Here is a 20,883-nt window from a genome sequence, read left to right as displayed (position 1 = left end):
ATAACTTGGTTTATCACAAAAGTTGAGTGTAGAATTATTATTCACTTTAGAATGAATTCTAAAAATAAGGCTATACTTGAGATAAAGCACCATTTACATATTGAAGTTTTCCTAAATTGGCAGCAAAACATCCTGTATTACCAAATTAATGGCTTATCTTGAGAAATCACTCAAGGAAAATACAGCACTTTTTTTAAAAATCATTTTTTCCATAACGCATGCAGCTTTTCCCTGAAAATCAGGACAGGGAAATGCCTGGATTTTACTCTTTCAAGCATGTTTTAAGCAAGGAACACACTGGGTATTCTCATGCTGTGTTCACAGTCAGATCATTATTATTCCTCTGAAAAAAATGCTACTCACAGACCTGAAAACAAATAAATGAAACCTCCAAAAAATAAACTTACCTCCCATGTTATTACCAAATTATCAGGTTCTGAGCCTATCCCTTGTACATTAGAAGGATTTTCATCAGGGTCTAAAAATAAAACATTTACACATGAACAAGAATGATTGCTGCTTGCATTCCAAGCAAACTCAACGCCATTCGTAGTATAAATCAACAACTGGTAAGCGGGGATAGTTATTTACTTGCAGATTTTGTCAGGTACTGCTCAGATGGTTCACTCGGCTGACTTCTGCCAATCTCATTGACAGCTATCACACGGAATGAGTAGTTGACGTACGGAGACAACTTCAACTGTACTGTTGTCTGAGTTCCAGGAACTTCCGTCTGGTAATGCCATACCCCTGGTTCATGCAGCCCATCTTCATATTCAATCACAAAGCCTGTAAAGAGAAATTGAATCCAAATTTATGTCAAAACTTGCAACACCTTCGTAGATCACTGCAGGCTTTTCTGAATAAGCTAACCAGAAGGGAGTGATCCAATCAATGTTTTGAAAAATGGAAATTGAAATATGAGTACATAAATGAGAACAAAAATCTATAATGTGGATCTCAAAAGTACTGCCTAGGTAGAAATATAATAGAAACAGTCTTACTTTCGTTATTCTCACTAATGCAGCTACCTGTCAGGTAACACGTTATTACAAGAGCTCTCTCTCAGGTACTGGATTTTAATGTAACAGGAACCCTTGAACTGTCACAGCAAGGAAGTGGGACAAGATTGGAATTTTGATGTAAAAGTAATATTCAGCTGACAAATATATTGGTCTTCGTTGTATCAAGCTGACAGTAAGTAGTACCTGTACAATATTAAAACTGAGTATTCCATTTTCCCCAATGAGACTGGCTTAGTGAAGAACTATTTAAAGTCAAGAACCAGTACTTGAGAAAGGTTTTTGAGAGCACTTTTCAGTATCTTCAAATTAAGTCAAGGAATGTATGTTCAGAAGTTAAATTTCTTGAGAGTTCTCTGTGTGAACATTATGATGATTACTGTTAAGAGCCAACACAGTATACAACCTCAGGGATAAATGGGTTTGTAGAACTCCAAAAATAAAATCATATTCATTATCAAAGACAAAACGACATTTTTTTTTTCAGCTGTGAAACAGCCAGAAAAAGCTTCCTGCTCTCAGGTGTGAGATATAAATTTTGAAATGCTTAAGAGGAATTGTCAGTACAGAGTAAATAAATGGGAGAAGAATGCATGGTCTGAGTATTTTCCACGGAACCTTAAGTTTAGATATATGAAATCTACATGAGCATTGGAAGTTTGTGTGTTGCCATAACAAAAATTTTGCCCTATCTCATGTATAGCTGGGGACAAGAAGCCAGAATATGACTCAGAATACATCCTGTTTGCCCTATTAAAGAAGTTCTGAGGGGCATCTAGAAACTGCTTTTAGAAGAATACTTACAGGACCACACAGAAATAATCCACAACAGTTTGGGGAGCCAGGATGTTCAAGAAGTAAAATAGATAAGTAGTACTAATCATGGCCTTCTGGACTTAAGGCTTGCAGATTTTATCCTGACCTGAGTAGTAAGAAAGAGGGAGAACTGGCCCCAAATCACTGCCTGAGTTATAGCTGGTGTTGTGTGCTCAGCAACAAAGGCCTTGGGATAGGATGTTTTCTGGACCGAAGTCTTTGCTGAAAAGATGAGAATATCACATGCTAAAAAAAATACAGCACTCACAAAGTTTGCACTACTGCATTTTCCTGTGCTAGAAACTAGCATTCTGCCTGCATGCCTGCAGCTCTAGTAGAACAATTTACAGGAGACTTCAAGGGAAAAAAAAAAAAATCTATTTGAGCTTTCAGAGAGATTCTAGCATGTCAATCATATTACTTGTGTGAAGGGATCACTCATAATGATTGCTCTCCTAAGTCTTGATCTGCACTTCGAAGAGATAGCAGCAGCAGCAGCAACAATAGGCTTACTTATGAAACAAATGCCTTACTTCATGGGCTCTCAGTGGACCACACAGCAATACAAACTGTATCATAATTAAAACCAGCATTATTTAGTCAGAAGACTTCAATTTCCAATATCAGAGTGCATGCAATATCTCGCTTGTAGAACAACTCTGACATGAGCCAACACCACCTAGTATCATCTCTTGTGAAACAGTGTGATCTCATTCCTACAGAAAGGCAAGACTTATGTCTTCTGGTCTGGAAAAAATGAAAATACTGATATGGGAGTATATGAATAAGTCCTAACTTAAATACAATTCAACCCTTTAAATTAAATTTCTATATACTATATTTTTTAAAGTATATTGCTAGCTGATACACATTAGACAAATCTGAAAGTGTAAAACTTAAGCAAAATCCCCTGGTGCTTCATTAAAATGCAATCAAAACCTTTGATGTGTTCTGAAATTTGTGAAATTCTGCTTTTACAAAACTTCTTTCCACGTGCCTGATCCGTACGGTTTGTTTCCAGTATTGATACTGACCAGCATCAGACCCTGGAGAGCAACACTCAGTCAGCCTAATTCATTCATTCCAAATACAATGTGTACACTGGTCTTGGTAACTTGCGGTAGTTATTAACTCAAAATACACTGCATAAATAATTAAATAATGACATTAAGTTGCTCACATTGAAAAAGTTGTCCCGACAAATCTTTCTGATCCTATTATTTTTTGGAAAACAAACAGTAACATCATTCTTCCTTCCTCCTACATTCCCCCTCCATCCTCTCTGCTCAATATAAGCACGAGTATTTTTCATCATGTTCTACTGGGAGGAACAACAGCATTTAAGATCAATTTGCTGTCTCAAAAGTTTATACAAGTTTATTTTCTCTGTCTTATGGATATATTTTATTCCTTCAACTGTCTGGACTAGAAAAAAAAAAACAGAGAAACTATCTGCCTTATATTGTCATGAAGAATAAACTTCTGTATCAGCAGTGATGGATAATCCCTAAAGATATAGGTACTGATGCTATTTCAAATTCATGGGAATTACAAAAGAGTTAATGCAAGATGTTAACAGCTCTCTCCTTTAGAAGCATACAACTAATGAACAAATCTACTCTCTACATATTCATAAGTCTGGACCTTGTCAGAGAGAGCTCGTATCAACCTCTATGTTAACTAGCACAGGTTTTTGGATCAAAAGCCCTGCTCTTTAGGGCAGTAAGTGAGTGTTTCTCCTTGGCTGGACAGTAGAGGACTTATAGTAAATTTGTTATGTAAATAAATGGCAACTGTAGTGAACGAATTTACCACTCTTCCACGCTGCACACAAAATTTATCTCAGAACTCTTTGGAATCTTACAACAGTTAATGTAATGCTGTTAAGGTAATGTAATTGGTATAAACAAACATACTTGTAATGGGACTGTTATTTTCGTCTCCTGGTATCCATGAGAGTTCGACACTTCTTTCTAGCTGACCTGTCAATTCCAAGTCAAAGGGTGGATTTGGCCGAGCTGTAAATCAAACGAACACGATGTAAATAAGCCCACCAGAATATGTAGTTTCATCTTTGAAAAAAATCCTTACATTCCAGTCAAAAGACTTCCACAAATACAGTAGGGCAGATCTACTCACTGATGTAAGCATGACAACGACCATTAGCATGCAATTGTTACAAAACAGAGATAAAATGGAGAACTGATGTATCTGGAAACTTCCATACATTAACAAGAAACTGTATTTGATTTTATGTATGTCTGACTGCACTGTGATACAAAAATGTAATGAGAGGCGAAGAATTATGAAATGCATGTTTAGTTTATCTTTGAATGATTATGGGTGGTAATCTATTGTAGCTAGAAATGTTTAATAAAACATGGAAAATGAAGCATTCACATCAAAGCAGCTTTTCTAGAATCACTACAAATATTTTGCATGTGAATTCAAAACAAGTATAGTTCAAATAGAAACTAATTGCAAGTTACTAATTAATTTGTTTTTTGCTGTACTTTTAAAAAATCTTGAAATACCATACAGGCTGTTAACATACATCCTTATAATGCATAAAGATGTAATTGTCCATTCCAAATTGCCAAAAATAATTCATTACTGATTTGTAACACAAAAACCAAGATTCATGGGTAGGTTCACTTAAGAATACATAAGCATTTTCACTGAATGTGATAGGATTTACATAAAAGTGCTTAAGATGCTCATACTTAAAAGTGTTTTAGGCATATTACATTGCATTTTAAAACCCAAATTCAGAAAAAAATGCTACCAAATTAAAGGCCGGATAAAATACTGTCAAATTCAAGACTGCACCTGACTGACAGATTTTTGGGGGAATTTCAGCTTTAATTTTAAAATCCTTATTAGCAATTTCATCAATCATAAACGAAACTGGTCAGTATGGTCTATCCATTTTGTGAATGAAGTAAAATGAAGACGAACTATGAAATAAAGTACACCAGGCTGTACTGTCATCAAAGCTGTCATCAAGCTGTGACTCCCTTCTGAGGGGAACGGAGGGTCCGATATGCTGACTGGACCCAACCCACAGGGAAGTCTTCTGCCTCCCTGGGGCAAGGGTAAGAGATGTCACTAGGAAGCTTCCTAGTCTGGTAAGGTCCTCAGACTATTACCCGCTATTGGTTCTTCGTGTCAACAGAGAAGTAGCAGCAAAGAGAAGTCCAAAAGCAGTCAAAAGGGATTTCAGAGCCTTGGGGAGGTTGGTTGAAGGTTCAGGTGCTCAGGTAGTATTTTATTCTACCCTTTCAGAAGCAGGGAAGAATACTGAATGGAACAGGCAGACCCAGCTGATCAACACATGGCTCCAAGGCTGGTGCCATTGGCATAATTCTGGGTTTTTCAGTCATGGGACAGTCTATTCATCACCAGGTCTACTGACATCCAATGGGATGCACCTTTCTCAAAAGGGGAAAGGGTTTTTGGTAAGGAGCTAGTAGGGCTGATTGATAGAGCTTTAAACTAGATTGGAAGGGGGAAAAGGACAATACCAGGCTAGTCACTGGTGAGCAATAGGATGGCACACCGAAGTTCAAGGAGCCGTGTGCTAGTAAGATTCTTCAGACTGCTCCACATGGCGATGGGCACAATAAACCACCATTGATGAATTTGTTTCTACACAAACGCACACAGCAAGGAACAAGCAAGAGGAGCTAGAAGCCTTGGCCCAGTCCCAGAGATATGACATCACTGGCACAAATGAAACCTGGTGGCATGAGTCCTGTGACTGGTGTGCCATGATGGATGGTTACAGGCTCTTCAGGAGGGATAAGCAGGGCAGGAAAGGCGGGGTGAGGGCATCGTATGTAGTGGAGAAGTTGGAATGCATGGAGCTTGCAGTTGGTGATGGCACAGTTGAGAACCTCTGGTAAGGAATAAGAGACAGACAAATAAAGCAGATGATGTTGTGGGAGTCTACTACAGGCCACCCAGCCAGGATGATGACACTGATGACCTATTCTTCAAGGAACTAAGGGATGCCTCTAAGGCATCTGCCCATGTCCGTATGGGGGACTTCAACTTGCCAGATGTCAACAGGGAATATCACACAGCTGGTACAAAGAGGTCCAGAAGATTCCTAAACCATCTGAACAATAACTTCTTGGTACAGTTACTAAGGGAACCGACCAGGAAGAGTGCCTTCCTCGATTTGTTGCTCATTAACAGAGAGGGTCTTGTGGGTGAAGTGGTGATTGGTGGCTGCCTTGGCCACAGCGACCATGAAGCAGTCAAGTTTACAATCTATGGTGACAGGAGGAAAGCTGCCAGCAAGACCTCAACTCTTGATATGAGAAGAGCAGAATTCGGGTTGCTCAGGGGACTACTTGGTAAGGTCCCCTGGGGAAAGGCTTTTGAAGGCGCTGGGGTCCATCAGTCCTGGTCACTTTTTAAGCACCACCTCCTAAGAGCATAGAAGCAGGCAATTCCAAAGTGTAGGAAGTCAAGCAGGAGAGGCAAAAGGCCAGCTTGGCTGACCAGGGATGTTCTTCTACAAATATGGGGAAAAAAAAAAAAAGTATACGGCCAGTGGAAGCAAGGTCAGGCAACATGGGAGGACTATAAACTACAGAGATGCTGTTCGCCACTGTAGGGAGGACATTCACACAGTCAATGCACCATTGGAGTTGAAGCTGGCCAGTACTGTGAGGGACAATAAAAAGGGCTTTTAAAAATAGGTTAATGGCAAAAGGCAGGCCGGAAATAACATTGGCCCATTACTTGATGAGCATGATCACTTCACAAATCAGGATATAGACAAAGCACAGACATTTAATACTTTCTTCGCCTCAGTCTTCAACACCGATGATGGCTGGAGAACCATGACTGTGGGACTTGCTGCTCCAGCTTGATCTCTATAAGTTGATGGGCCCTGATGAGGTTCATCCAAGGGTACTTGGAAGAGCTGGCTGATGTCATAGTAAGACCTCTCTCAATTATTTTTCAATGATCTTGGGAATCTGGAGAGGTCCCAGTTGACTGGAAGCTGGCAAACGTTGTCCCAGTCTTCAAAAAGGGCAACAGGGATGACCCCAGTAACTACAGGTCTGTCAGTCTCACTTCTGTGCATGGAAAACTTTGGAGAAGATTATTCTGGGAGTTATTGAAAAACACCTGAAAGACCATGCACTCATTGGTTCCAGACAGTACAGGTTCACGAGGGGAAAGTCCTGCTTAACAAACTTAATTTCTTTCTATGACAAGGATACCCACCTAGCTGACCATGGGAAGCCAGTTGATGTGATCTTTTTGGATTTCAGTAAATCTTTTGATACTGCCTCTCACAGTATCCTCCTGGGCAAAATGTCCATCATACAGCTGGATAAACATGTAATGTAATGGGTAAGCAATTGACTGATGGGTCGGGCACAAAGGGTCATAGTAAATCAGGTTACATCGGGCTGATGGCCAGTCACCAGCGGGATTCCGCAGGTGACTGGCCTTAGGACCAGTAATGTTTAATATCTTCATAAATGACTTTAATCCAGGACTGGAAGGAATACTAATTAAGTTTGCTGATGACACAAAATTGGGAGAAGCTCTTGACACTCTCAAGGACAGAGGAGCCCTGCAGAGGGACCTAGACAAATTTGAGAGCTGGGCAGTCACCAACCATATGAAGTTTAACAAGGGCAAGTACTGATTTTACACCTGGGGCACGGCAGCGCTGGATGTACATACAGACTGGGGAATGAGAGGCTGGAGAGCAGCCCCATGGAGAGGGACCTGGGGGTTCTGGTCGATGGCAAGTTGAACATGAACCAACAGGGTGCCCTGGCAGCCAAGAGGGCCAACTGTGTCCTGGGGTGCATCAAGCCCTGCATTGCAGCCGCTCGAGGGAGGTGATTGTCCCGCTCTGCTCTGTGCTGGTGCGGCCTCACCTTGAGTACTGTGGGCAGTTTGGGGCACCACAGTATATTAAGGATACAAAGCTACTAGCGAGTGTCCTGAGAAGGGTCATGAAGTTTGTGAAGGGTTCAGAGGGGAAACTGTATGAGGAGCGGCTAAAGTCACTTGGTTTGCTCAGTCTGGAGGAGCCTGAGCAGAGACCTCATCACGGTCTACAGCTTCCTCACAAGGGGAGGAGGAGGGGCAGGCGCTGATCTCTTCTCTCTGATGACCAACGATAGGACCCGAGGGAATGGCAGGAAGATGTGCCAGGGGAGGTTTAGGTTGGATATTAGGAAAAGGTTCTTCCCCCAGAGGGTGGTGGAGCACTGGAACAGGCTCCCCAGGGAGGCAGTCACGGCACCAAGCCTGACGCTATTCAAGAAGCACTTGGACAACACCCTCAGAGCCATGGTGTGAATTTGGGGTTGTCTTGTGCAGGGACAGAAGTTGGACTCGATGATCCTTGTGGGTTCCTTCCAACTCAGGACATTCTATGGTTCTATGAAAAGCAATGTAAAAACATATAATTTGGTTGGTGGAAGTTCTTTGACAGTGAATTAGCTTTGAAGGAACACTTGGGTTTACCATTTAGATTTTTCATTTATTAGATTACTAATTCGCATTACAGTGTTCGCTACGAGAAAAACATTATTGCACTGTAACCAACCTTAACTAAAAATAATTTGTATCTGAAAATCATTTACTCCCTAAAATACACAGTAGCCTGCACTGTAAAATTCCAAAGTCCAGTACTCCAGTAACGAAGAAGTTGGTCAAATGGGATGAAACCACACACACAAACACACAAACATGGGAAAAGGGAAACAAAGAAAAGATGCTGCACTTTGCAATAGGCAAATGAGAAATATATCTGGGAGATGATGTAGAAAGAGAACTTCATATTAGTTTACCGTAAATGATAGCTGGAGTTGGGGGAGCAGCTGAAAAGAACATTAATATAAAGGATTTAATCAGTTAGTAGCCAAAGAAATAGAATACTGTAGGTAGTTAAAGAGTATAATTATTAAAGGCAAAGAAAAGTTAACTTATTTAGAGTAAATGGTTGATTTTAAATAATCCATTGATAATTTATCACTGAAAATTTATAAAAGTATTCTTGAATATTTTATCAATTTTTAATAAGGCTAGATCAAGAAAATTAAGTACAGAATCTTATAAAAACTTTTAAATAAGTACTAGATGTTTGGCGTATGTCATTCCTTGATAGGCATAAGATCACAACACAATTTTAAAAGAGAAGAGTACTTGACTCTGAATCTCAGCTTGAACTCATGTAAGAATCATTCAGGACATCTACTTAAAATGTTCTTACAAATTGGGAGAAGGGGCAAAGTAACATATTTAGAACAATCTGCAATCACAGAAGCTTAACAGAGAGAACTAATTTAAAAACAAAATCCTTGAGAAGTCATACAACCAAGCACGCTTAGTCTTTCTGAAGCATAATTTAGTTGTAAAAGAGATTCTTGAGTTAACATGTTTATGTTCAAATATTCTGCAATATGTCATGTACTGTGTTAGCTCAGATGTGATCCAAATAAAAACCTACACAGCATGAAACTGAATGTACCCTGTAGCTACTGGACCCTTTTGTAAGTAGCTGATTTAAAGGCAAACTTTAGGGTAAGACTATATTTTTAAACACCTGAAACACATTTACAAATAGGTGACATTTCTTTTGTCCTGGCCTAGAAACCAAAAGTATGTTTGTACTTCTCATTTTAAGTCAAATGCTGTTTTCATACTTAACAGTAATTAAACACCGTTCTGCTATCATAAAGTTTGAGAGTATTCTTACCAACAACAGTAAGCACAGCACTTGCTGAAACACTGTCCAGAGTAGTATTAACTATGCAAGTGTATGTTCCATCATCTTTATCAGTTACATTCATAATGGTCAAGTTGTCTTTACCAACTAGAAACCTGTAAATACAATAGATTCAGCCACTGAGTTTTCAATAACTGGTACTGTTATAAGAAACTTGCATAAGACATTATCAAATCCCATATACTTGTCTATTTCAGCAAATACCTAGCAATGTAAGCTATGGGGCTATGTCAGCCTTTTCCACACTGCTCTTGACCATCTTTCCACAGTAACTGTCTATCCTAATGTGCTTTTATCTCCAAATGAAACAACTTTTAATTATCTGTGACCTAGAGCAAAATAGTCTTCTATTATTGCTTTGGCTTCTCATGCCAATTACTTTCTCCTTACAATTGATGTACATGGTCAATGTGCACAATTAAAATGTTTTACATCGCATTTTGAGTTATATCTTAATATTTTCACCACACTAGGTAAGTCCTTTAGCTACCACATATAGCGTAGTGATGATATTTATCAGTCTTTTTTGGAAAATGTCAATAGGTCAATATGTTCCTTTCAAAGATCAGGAAAAGGAGCAGACAAGCTAGTAAATTAAAAATAGGAAAACTACTTTGTGCATACCTTTCATCATCTGGCAGTTCATCATTGTCCTTCAACCATGTAACTGTTGCTAATAAGGTAGAATCATGTTTTATTATACACTCAAATGAAACTTGGCCATATCTCTGGATCACTTTGTATTCTGGCTGTTTAATTATCATTGTTGGATCTGAAATTTAAAATTATTATTAGGTATTTAGGAAGTTAAAAATTTTATACTAACCTGTGATGAAAGACTGATTAATTTCTTACCTTTAACTTCCAATTGTACCTCATTTTGTATCTTTCCTAATTCATTCCTTGCTACACATGTGTATGTACCAGTACTATCCTTCTGAGCCACAGGAATTTCCAAGGTTCCATTATCATGGAAAACATATTCATTTCCACGCAAGATGCTACCTTTCACTCCCTTAAACCTTTATACAAAAAGTAATATCATTATCAAACAGCATAGTTCAATTCTGTTGTATTTTATTATCAGAAAACGCAAACTTGGGACTGACACATCAGAAAATACAAACAGAATCACATAATGAAATTTAAACTTGACTCTGTAGGGGCAACTTAACTGTTGATTTTTAAGTAGATGTAATATTGTATTAGCGTGTTGTAATCAGCATATATTTAAAAATACACTATTTTAAAATTGTAAATAGAGTAAAAATAATTTTTAAACTTTAAGTGCTTGTTTCCATAGATATAACTGGCTCTTTTTACATAACTTAAGCAAAACAGCTATAGCTTACCATTCAATTTCAGGCTTAGGTGAACCAAAATAAGCACAGTCTAGCAATGCAGGACTATCTGCGATGACTTGATACAATTTATTAGCAGGAGTCAGAATTCTTGGTGGCTCAGCTGAAAAGACAAAGATATCTGGATATAGATACAAAGATGCAAATACAAAACACTAAGACATCAAGAATGGCCTAAAGAATTATATACCAACATCCTTCTCAAGTTATTTCTGGTCTCAGTCCAAATACATTCTACTGCCAGTAGCCTGAGGAAACGTTCATGTAGGAGAATTATCTTGTGATAAACAAATGCTTCTTTCCTGTTTACAAGTTATGGGGATGGGCACCAAAGGCAATGATTTCATTTGGAAAATTTAAATCAGAATATACTTCAAGAATAGAAACTCCTGGGAACAGACTGAACTACATAATTCCAAAAAAACCTGCAGGCAGAAAGAAGCTAAGATATATTTTTGGTGAAACACCTACATTTTTGAAGGGAACCACAGACCCAAGGTGAGTTCTTTCATTTAAAAAACAGTGTCTCTCAAAAGATCTGCTAGTTCCTGCAGGAGAGTCTTTAGAGGGTGTTCTGCCTAGGATTTTGCTACTGGCTTCGTTAAATCCAGCAAGAAGAATTAGAGAGGCCACAATATCTCAAAACTAGAAACACATCCTTGGGAGGCCTTCAAGACAAATGCATAATCATGCCCCCTTGCAATAGCAGGTTAGGAATCATCTGTTTAACTGATCTATAATAATAAAAGTATACTGAAATATCCTGACTTAAGGAATATTAATTCCTGCCTTATTTGTTATGCTTCCATTTATTTGATTTACATAAACAAACAAAAGATAAAATTTCTTCCACGTTTTCCTCAGCCTTCACCCTTATTAGGAACGGTGAAGGTAAAATTTAGGAATACCCTATGAAAAAGCAAGCTATTGCTTGCTTGCCTTTTACAGTGCTGAGGAAATATGTCCATTCCCACTGAAGACCTCAAGCAAGGCTTGAGCACGCAATCTGTGTCACAGGAGAAGACAACTGAATATGCAAGAAAACTGGAAAATATAAAAATGTTTCTTACCCAGAACATTCACAAATGCATTTGCTAGCAAATATCCGTATTCATTGGAAGCATTGCACTGATAGACAGCACTCGACCTTTCTTGCACGTGTGAGAAAATAATGGTATCACCATCCACCTTTCTGCTAGGATCTTCTGGGGCAACTGTTGGTGTAAAGAAAAGAATTGTTTTCCTAAACTGTTGTTGACTGATATGTTTCGTACTTCAGAAAAAAAGAAACTATTTGAAAGACCAATATGCCCTTTCTTCTATTTTCCCGAGTGACTGTTCACTAGTTAAAATGTGAATTTCAATATGATTCAGGAATTTTTTCCAATTCTACAAATATTTAACTGAGGATGGTAGAGTTCTCGTTTTTTGAGGTTTTCTGGTTGTTTGTTTTTCAAAGTGGTGAAGATCATGAGAGATCATATTTTGCATGTGTTACAGTGGAAAAATACTGATATGACAAGATTCAGGCAAATACAGACAATATCTAGAAAAAATAAGGAAATATTTCCAAGTGTCAAAACAAAATTCTGTTAGAATGACAATAGAACTCTACAAACCTCTGTGACTTAAAGGTTTCGGCTTTTCAAATCAGTTGTTATACCATAAGTAATTATCCAAGTATAAAAATAGCCTTACTCAGTTGAAAAATATCTCAGAGTAAAACAAAAGTGATTCACACAAAATCAAATCTTCGCAAGAGCAGTGGTATTAATTCAGTAGGTGGCGCTCTTTCCCTTTTATAAGATTTATACAATGCCATTTTCTGAACTGTTCCGTAGTAGCCTGAGCTGTCAAACTGCTCTTGCATCCCAGAATAATCGAGAATATAACTGAAAATAAAATTCTGTGATATTACTGAAGAATAATAGCTGGCAGTTATGATACAACTGGATGGAGCTAGAGAGAAAAATGCACAAACTCTAGTTTAATATTTTAAGTAAATATTAAATCAAAACACATCAATATATTATTAATATTGAAACTTAATGGTGACATTATTTATATATTAATATTAAAAATAAATGCATCATCAAAATTGACACCCTAATATATTATTGGACCTTGAGAAAATAAGTATATTTATGGAAGATATTTTCATATAAAATAAATTCATTTCTTTAGAATCATAGACAAGGTCAATTAACTAAGTTAACATCAGTTTTTTTAAGTGGCAAAGCCTCTTGATTCAGACAATATCTCAGTACTGCTCTGTAAAGAAAAATGAGAAATTTCTCCCATATTTTCTTAAATCTACTGAAGTATCTGTTACTGAATTCTCTAAAACAGAAGAATGAAAGGGAACAGATGAAGGGGACCACAGTTCTGTGCTCCTGCTTAAAGGTATTTCCATCTTGGGTGAACTCTAAGGCCATTTTTCATTTTTCTAAGGCCAATTTCCAAACAGATGCCTCAGGAACAGTTTTTTACTCCATTTTTAACTCTTATCTTCCATCACTCTGAGTTAAAATCAAAATCACAAATTCAAAAGTTTTAGAAAGGAAGAAGAAGGTACTATTGGAATTTTAAATGCTTGTTCTCTGGTCTTCTGGATTGCTGGCACTTATTTTTCTCCTATTGCTTTGCTTCCTATTGTGTTCCATGTTCCACGTTGCTTCTTAGTCTATGTAAATGCCATTTTCATTAAAAGATTCATGGGCTGAAAATAGAAGAGCAGGTGAGTAGCCCAGCAGGCAGGCCAGTCAGCTGTGAGAAGTGGTCTGTTTCTGCATATAAATCACTGTTAAATGGACAATATGCACAACCACCCTCCTGGGAGGGAGATCAGCCCACAGCCGTTTCAATCATGGCTACTTTCTGCCCCGGGCTCTGGACTTCCCTCCACTCATGCCCTCTGAATTCTGCAGCATTTTCTGCACAGAGACAGAGCTTTAATGGGTGCACAGACTGCCCCCCGACATACACTCTCATACGTAATACCTTACATGCTGACGGTAGGGCCCCTTCAGAGAGATGGAAGTCATTAGTTCAGTCCTCTGTGAGTGAATAACTGGATCTTAAAAGAATGATCTAACCATGAAATTATCTTATAAAAAGAAGGGTAGCATCTTCCCTTCCCACTGCTGTATTTAAGGGAAAAAAGAGAGATATCCCTCTTCAGTTGTTTGAAGGAAAGGAGGTAGGTGCCTGCTCTCAGAAAGGGCTTCAAGCTGTGGGTCCCAAGAGGGGAAAAAAAACAGAGGAAAGTGTCCGGTTAGTCAGGGCTTCCTTTTGACTGGCCTAGCCATTTGCATGCTGAAGGGCACTGATTTTAGAAAGCTCCCTGTTGAGAATGGCATCTATTCAAGTCTGTCTTCTGACATACCTCATCCTCCGACGCAAAACCTACACGTCTTTGCCCATATACTACACTGTGTATTGCAGGGCCAGGCCCTGAAAATTAGATGCTGTATCATCCAGCTGCTTTAATAATCTTAAGCATGCACTGCTGCACTCACACACACAGAATGGTTGAGGCTGGAAAGGACCCCTGGAGGTCACCTGGTCCAATCCCCTGATCAATCAGGACCACCTAGAGCCAGTTGCCCAGGACTGTGTCCAGGTGGAGGAATATCACTTCCCTCTATCTGCTGGCAATACTTTTGTCTCGTAGCCCAGGATAACATTAGCCTCTTTATCACAGGGCACATTGCTGGCTCACGGTCAGCTTGGTGTCCACCAGGACGCCCAAGTCCTTTTCTGCTAAGCTACTTTCCAGCTTTGTGGCCCCCAGCATGTACTGGTGCCTGGGGTTGGTTCCTCCCACAGTGCAGGACTTCGCACTTGTCCTTGTTGAACTTCATGACCTTCTTGTCAGTCCATTTCTCCAACCTGTTGAGATCCCTCTGGACGGTAGCATGACCCTCTGGTGTACCAGACAATCCTCCCAGTTTTGTGCCATCAGCAAACTTGCTGACGGTACACTCTGCCCCATCATCCAGACCATTAATGAAGATGTTAAACAGGTCTGACCCCTGAGGTACACTGCTAGTTACTGGCCTCCAACTGGACTCTGTGCCACTGATCATGATTTGCTGGACCTGGCTATTCTTCTATCCACCTCACTCTCTGCTTATGCAGCCCATACATCAACAGCTTGTCTATGAGGATTTTATGGGAGACAGTGTCAAAGGCCTCACTGAAGTCTAGGTATACAATATCCACACCCTTTCCCTCATCTACTAGGCCAGCCTTTTCATCATAGAAATGTATTAAGTTGCTCAAGCATGACTTCCCACTCCCTCATGGTAGAAGCCATGCTAACTACTCCTGATGGTTTTCTTGTTCTTAAGATGCGTGGAAATGGTTTCCAGTATTAGCTGCTCCATCACCTTCCCAAGCATCAAGGTGAGGCTGACCAGCTTGTCGTTCCCGGGGTTCTCCTTGCTCTTCTTGAAGATAGAAGTAACATCTGCTTTCCACCAGTCTTTGGGCACTTCTCCTAGTTACCACGGTGAATCAAAGATTATCGAGAGTGGCCTTGCAATGACACCTGCCAGCTCCCTCAGCACATGTGGGTGCATCCCATCAGGGCCCATGGACTTACATATGTCCAGTTTGCTTAAGTACTCCCTGACCTGATCCTCTTCCACCAAGGATACATCTTGTTCCAGCCTTTTCCCCTGGTCTCTGGGACCTGGGATTCCTGAAGGCCAGTCTTCCTAGTAAAGGCTGAGGCAAAGAACACATGCAGTACTTCAGCCCTTTCCATGTCCTTTTTTTTCTTTTTCTGGGGGAAGAAAGTGATGGTAGGGCACTCAAACACTGCTTGCTTGCCTTTACGATTCTGGTGATGTTACAGGATAGCTGCATGAAAAGGAGAAAATGCTTTTGACGCGTTTGACAAATTTGAATTTGGCACTGATAGGCAAAACAGCAAATAATTACAGAGTACTTGAAATGGTTTTGTACAACTGGGATAATGAATGATGATGATTTGCTATAGGAGATCTGCTGCTGTAACAGACAATTGAACATGTGCCCTGTAATAACCAACATTTACTCCCAATAACATCAAGTCTCAGCTTATAAATGTGTTTATGTCCTTTCTGGACAAAGACCTGATTGCCAGGTTTCACCTAAATTTTCCATCTCTTTGTATAATCAGACAGCTTCTTGACTCTACAGCCCCGTACACCGTGTTCCTGTACAGAGGAGGTATAGCCTCCATCAGATACTTTTGTCATTGTTAGTCATCAGCACCCTGAGTATCTTCTGCTCATCTGAATGCATACTTCCATCCATTTCTTAAATTTCAGACAGCCCAAGCAATTGCTGTTGTTAGTATGCTTAAATAACCACTGTGGCACCATTATTACTTTTTTCCTGGAGAAAAAAAGACAGAATGAAATGTGCTCTCTGAACAGAAGCAGTTAAAACACATTATGATACTTAAAACTGGAAGGAAAAAAAATCTCATATTTTGTTGAGATGTTTTACCCTTTTCTGGTGAAGTATTTGATTTTCCTGATCAATTTTAATTGCTGGTCAATGTGGGTTTATGCATGTTCAGGAAGCTAAACACAATGACAAACAGAACAACTGCCAACTGATGATGCAGTATATAATATAATGTTATCAGTCCAAATAAATGATACAGCCTGATCTGTAAGAAAGATACGTATTTTGGGCAGAAAATTATTAAGACATTAAATTGGTCTACTGAGTTTAGGTTCTTTAGCTCAGATATTTAAGCTGTGTGTGAGGTTGAGGAAAAAAAAATCCATTGCTTGGAGTTGTGGGGTTTTCTTCAAACTTAAACATAAAAGCTTTTTATTGTGAGGGTGGTCAGACCCTGAAACAGGATGACCAAGGAGGTGATAGAGTTTCTGTCCTTGGAGATAATAAAAGTCTGTCGGGATACAGTCCTGACCAACCAGATGCAGATAACAGCTTGCTTCGAGCAGGCAGGTTGGACTAGATGTTCCTTTCACCCTCAACTATGCTGTGATACTGTGGTTTTAAAATAACCTAACAAGTAATGTAGATTGAAAATAATTAACTGGGAAGGAGGTATAAAACTTCGATTGTGATTCTGTACTTTGCTACTGTTTAAAAAAGCTAATAATGTGAAAATTATCACTCAAAACCAGAGCTCCTTATATTGCTACCACATTCTGAAATACAAGAAAGTGAGTGTGAGATCCAGCTGACATCAGAAGTTCTCAGCTCTGCTCACTGATACTCCAGGTCCCAAAGGGCACAGAACTATGGTGGTTTTTGTTGCCCGAGAAGTATGATGTAACCTAAGGTAGTATATGTTTTTTCCAGAAGCATGCTGTGCATTGTAATCATACTTTGTAGGATATGTGAGTACTAACTGTTTCTATTCTACAGTGAAAATGCTTATGTCATCCTCAGATGTTGTACCAGGATTCCCTCTGGCTGAAAACAAGCTGGAAGAGAAAGGGATAAAATGACTTGTCTGCTTTCCCGTGTCACTGCGAACACGTACATCTTTGGCATGTGTAAGAGCTAAACTTACCTAGATCAGCAAAAAGTCACAGAAAAAAACAGTGAAAGCAGAGAATAATTTCTCTTTAGAAAAAAGCAGAAATATTCATTACTGTCTTTCAATGCCTGAATCTTCGTTCACAAATCAAAGTCGTGAATCAATAGTAATCCGTCCTGCTATGCATTCACAGTGACCATATATGATTGATGGAAAAAGAATGTAATAACACAAAGTCTGTTGTTTAAGTATTACAGTGCTTAGTCACTCATTTCTTTAGTAAAGCTGAGCCATCATTTTGCATCAATAACAGAATATTAGTTTCTCAGAGAAGCTGAGACAACTATTTGATTTAGATTTTTATACTAAACATTTGTTGTTGTAGTTCTACTATTACTATAATTCTGTCCTTAAGTTTATGCACAAAGATTTGGGAATGTAAATGAGAGCCTGAGATGAGTACTGGCTCTTAAGCCATGATTTTCAACAACTCTAACTTCAGAGTTAGCTTTGAAGACCTTGTTGTTGTGGAAATATATCAAGAAAGCAAAGACCTGAGGTTAGGTGCTTTTTTTCTGATAGGAACGTAGAAACATATGGTCCTTGAACAGTGATGCTCATGTATGCTTTTCGACATTTGACGGGATCACAGGATCATTTGTATTACAGTAACTTCTGCTAGAAGTATCCTGTCATTCATATTGACCTGCTTATTCTTCCAAAAACTCACATTCATAAGTAATTTATGAATGTAGTAACCATTTTCAAAACTAGAAAAGTCTTTCTGTGGTTAAAACTAACTACAGATGAAAGACTGAAACAGGATTTTTTTAAGAATTATTTGTATAATTTTGGACATCTCTTCAGATAGATTCACTACGACAAGAGAACATGACTGAACCAGGACTTAACATTATTAGTCAACCAGCCAAGAAAACGGGAACATGTAGCGTGTAGTCATCAAGGTGACTTGATAAGAAGATATGTACCTTACGGAGGGACCTCCTGGTTTTCTGTGGATCATAAACCATGCGGTCTGTGAATGAGCACCCAGTTAACACTTCTCTGGCTGTAGCTGACTTTCCTCATAACATTGGAAAGCCCAAATCAGGGGCAAGACAGACCTGTTCTTTCACATCTCTGATCATATTCCTTAAATATCATATTAAGTATTTAGAGAATGTTATGCGACTAGAGTCCTTTTTTCTTCTTTTTTGGTGGGGGGAGGGCTGGAAGCTATGCTTTTGGGGATGAACACAAAACTGGTAGTGAAATAGCAAGAGTGGGCAATATAGTGCATCAGACATTGGGGAACCTATAGGGTCAAACCAAAACTGAACCTAAGCAAGAAAAACAAGAAACGAGTAGTCCAGTTTTGCCTTACTCTAGCCCTTACAGTGAACTGACAAAGACTTAATTCTGGAAGAGATGGGACATGGAAGAAGATGCCCTTTTCCTTTTCTTACCAATCTCACTTGCTGCTCAGCAAAATATTTTCCTGTGATAACTGAAATGCTTGTTTCCAAGTTTCTGACTCTGACAGTACTATAACCTCCAAAGGGACAGCGGGTTATTACCTGCACTAACCACAACCATCCTTTGACTATCTTGGGCAGAATAAAAAAAACCCTGATTATCAAAGGTTTTCACATCTGCTGCAGTTCCTAGGCCAGATGCACAGTTCCAACACAACGACAGCAGAAGCAGTGGATAAGTGTCTGCCCTGGCAGTCCTCTCCTCTCCGAGGCTGAACTCAGGGCATCAGAGCCCAGATTTCTCCCCACCCTCCCATGGTTGTGGTGAACAGCTTGTGTGTGTACTCACAGAGAACACAACTGATGACGAACCTCTGAGCCAGGGATTATCAAGGCCTTTCATGAAGAAAATCTAAGAGCTAATGTTTCTCCCTTAAATTCAATGTGATTACTAATGGAGACTAAAACCTAAGATTCAATGTGAAATGTGATATAAACAAGTGGAGAACATGTTGAAAGAAGATAAACAGTGCCTTTCAGTGCTCTACTTTGTATAAATCTAAGTGTGTGTATTTAATATTTAATAGTTCATCATGAACTATAAACCACTGAACCAATAAATTAGTCTTTTGTGCCGTTTGCAACGCCTTTCTGAAGTCCAATTCTGAAAGCGCTTCCCCTTCCCAATTAATCTGGGTTGTTACTCTCTTAAAAGTTGAGATACTTTATGCATGGTTTCCCTTTTGTAAAACCATGCTGAATATCTAAGCAGTAGAACACAACAGATTATGCAGTGGTATAAATAATGCAGATCTTGAATGTTAATTAAAGCACAAGGCAAGACAGAGTCATGGCCTGGACTTTCAGTTGCTACTTGCCAGAGTAATTCTAATTGACCTCAACGGGACTGTGTATGCGAGTTCAAATTACTCCTGTGAGTAAACATTAGGAGGCTAGGTCCTTATCACGCCAGTATATCTAAAGCAGCTTTCTTTTCAGACATGCTGGAGTTTCTCTTTTAAGTGTTACTGTTGAAGAAAATTAATTAAAATATTTCAAAGAAACCTAAAATCCTCCTTTAAAAATATCTTTTTACTCTGATTAATATAATCTGGAACAAAATTTACACCATTGCCATTTTTTTTTTCATAGGTGCTTAAGACACACTACATTCTTTATTCTTCCCTTTTCCCTTTTGGTATTTAAGCCTCACCCTCTGACTGAGATATGGACGAATGGTTCTTTCTTCAACATTCCCCCTTCCTTGTCTGACTCTATTATGGAAAAACAAAACCGGAAGAATTAAGCATCTCCCAGTTGTGCTTTCCAATAGAAAATTAAAGTATTGCAAACAGATTACTGGGCCACAGGAGGCACATTGTGGGATATACGATGACAGCAGGGCTTTGAAATTCAAATGTAGCTCTTTTTCTCTGAAATCCTGCCATGGGCGTAGCTCTCTCAGCACTGCCCTGAAGCTGAAACAGCTGCTTTAGTTTCCTTTTACAGTGATTTACTAATCATTCAGTTGGAAGAAGAGGGGCTCAATTCTATAATTCAGTAACAAGTGAACAAAAAGGCACATTGTACTTGGTAGTGTCCAGACCAGCTTTTGATAACACAGAATAATACAAAATCTCAAGAATCTTAAGAACTGCACTTTCTGTGATAGCGATGCTTCTCTTTCTTAGATGCCCTGACAGACTCAGTGTATTGCAGCATCCAATCAACTTGTGCTCAAATATTTAAGGTGGATAAAACTTCAGCTCTTCTCAGCAGTGAAAGTGACCTTTAACATAAGGTTGAGCTACCCAGTTATTTATTTCCCAAGATCTTCACTTTTTTTTTCCCCACTGAGATTGAATGGGTAATTTAATTAAAGTCTCTTAATTTTTACTGAGTTCCCTTCAATAAGAGTCTGTGTACT

The 20,883-nt window shown here is 39.0% G+C and overlaps 1 protein-coding gene across 37 annotated transcripts in view; it reads right to left on the bottom strand.

The window, feature by feature from the left end:
- Positions 1-20,883, bottom strand: part of NRCAM (neuronal cell adhesion molecule) — a 166,733-nt gene that overhangs the window by 37,527 nt on the left and 108,323 nt on the right. For 27 of the 37 annotated variants that reach the window (XM_064447646.1, XM_064447787.1, XM_009511443.2 and 24 more), the window contains 9 exons: positions 12,041-12,184; positions 10,962-11,073; positions 10,465-10,631; positions 10,234-10,381; positions 9,580-9,704; positions 8,672-8,701; positions 3,755-3,856; positions 592-789; positions 408-478 (listed from right to left, as the gene is read on the bottom strand). In XM_064447646.1, the coding sequence (XP_064303716.1) occupies positions 408-478; positions 592-789; positions 3,755-3,856; positions 8,672-8,701; positions 9,580-9,704; positions 10,234-10,381; positions 10,465-10,631; positions 10,962-11,073; positions 12,041-12,184 (1,097 nt within the window). The remainder of the gene's footprint in view (positions 1-407; positions 479-591; positions 790-3,754; positions 3,857-8,671; positions 8,702-9,579; positions 9,705-10,233; positions 10,382-10,464; positions 10,632-10,961; positions 11,074-12,040; positions 12,185-20,883) is intronic. The other 10 variants (XM_064447846.1, XM_064447854.1, XM_064447661.1 and 7 more) reach the window with 1 other exon arrangement.

This window comes from Phalacrocorax carbo, chromosome 1, assembly GCF_963921805.1.
Source record: "Phalacrocorax carbo chromosome 1, bPhaCar2.1, whole genome shotgun sequence".
Lineage (NCBI taxonomy): Eukaryota > Metazoa > Chordata > Aves > Suliformes > Phalacrocoracidae > Phalacrocorax > Phalacrocorax carbo.
This window is presented reverse-complemented; position numbering and strand designations above follow the sequence as displayed.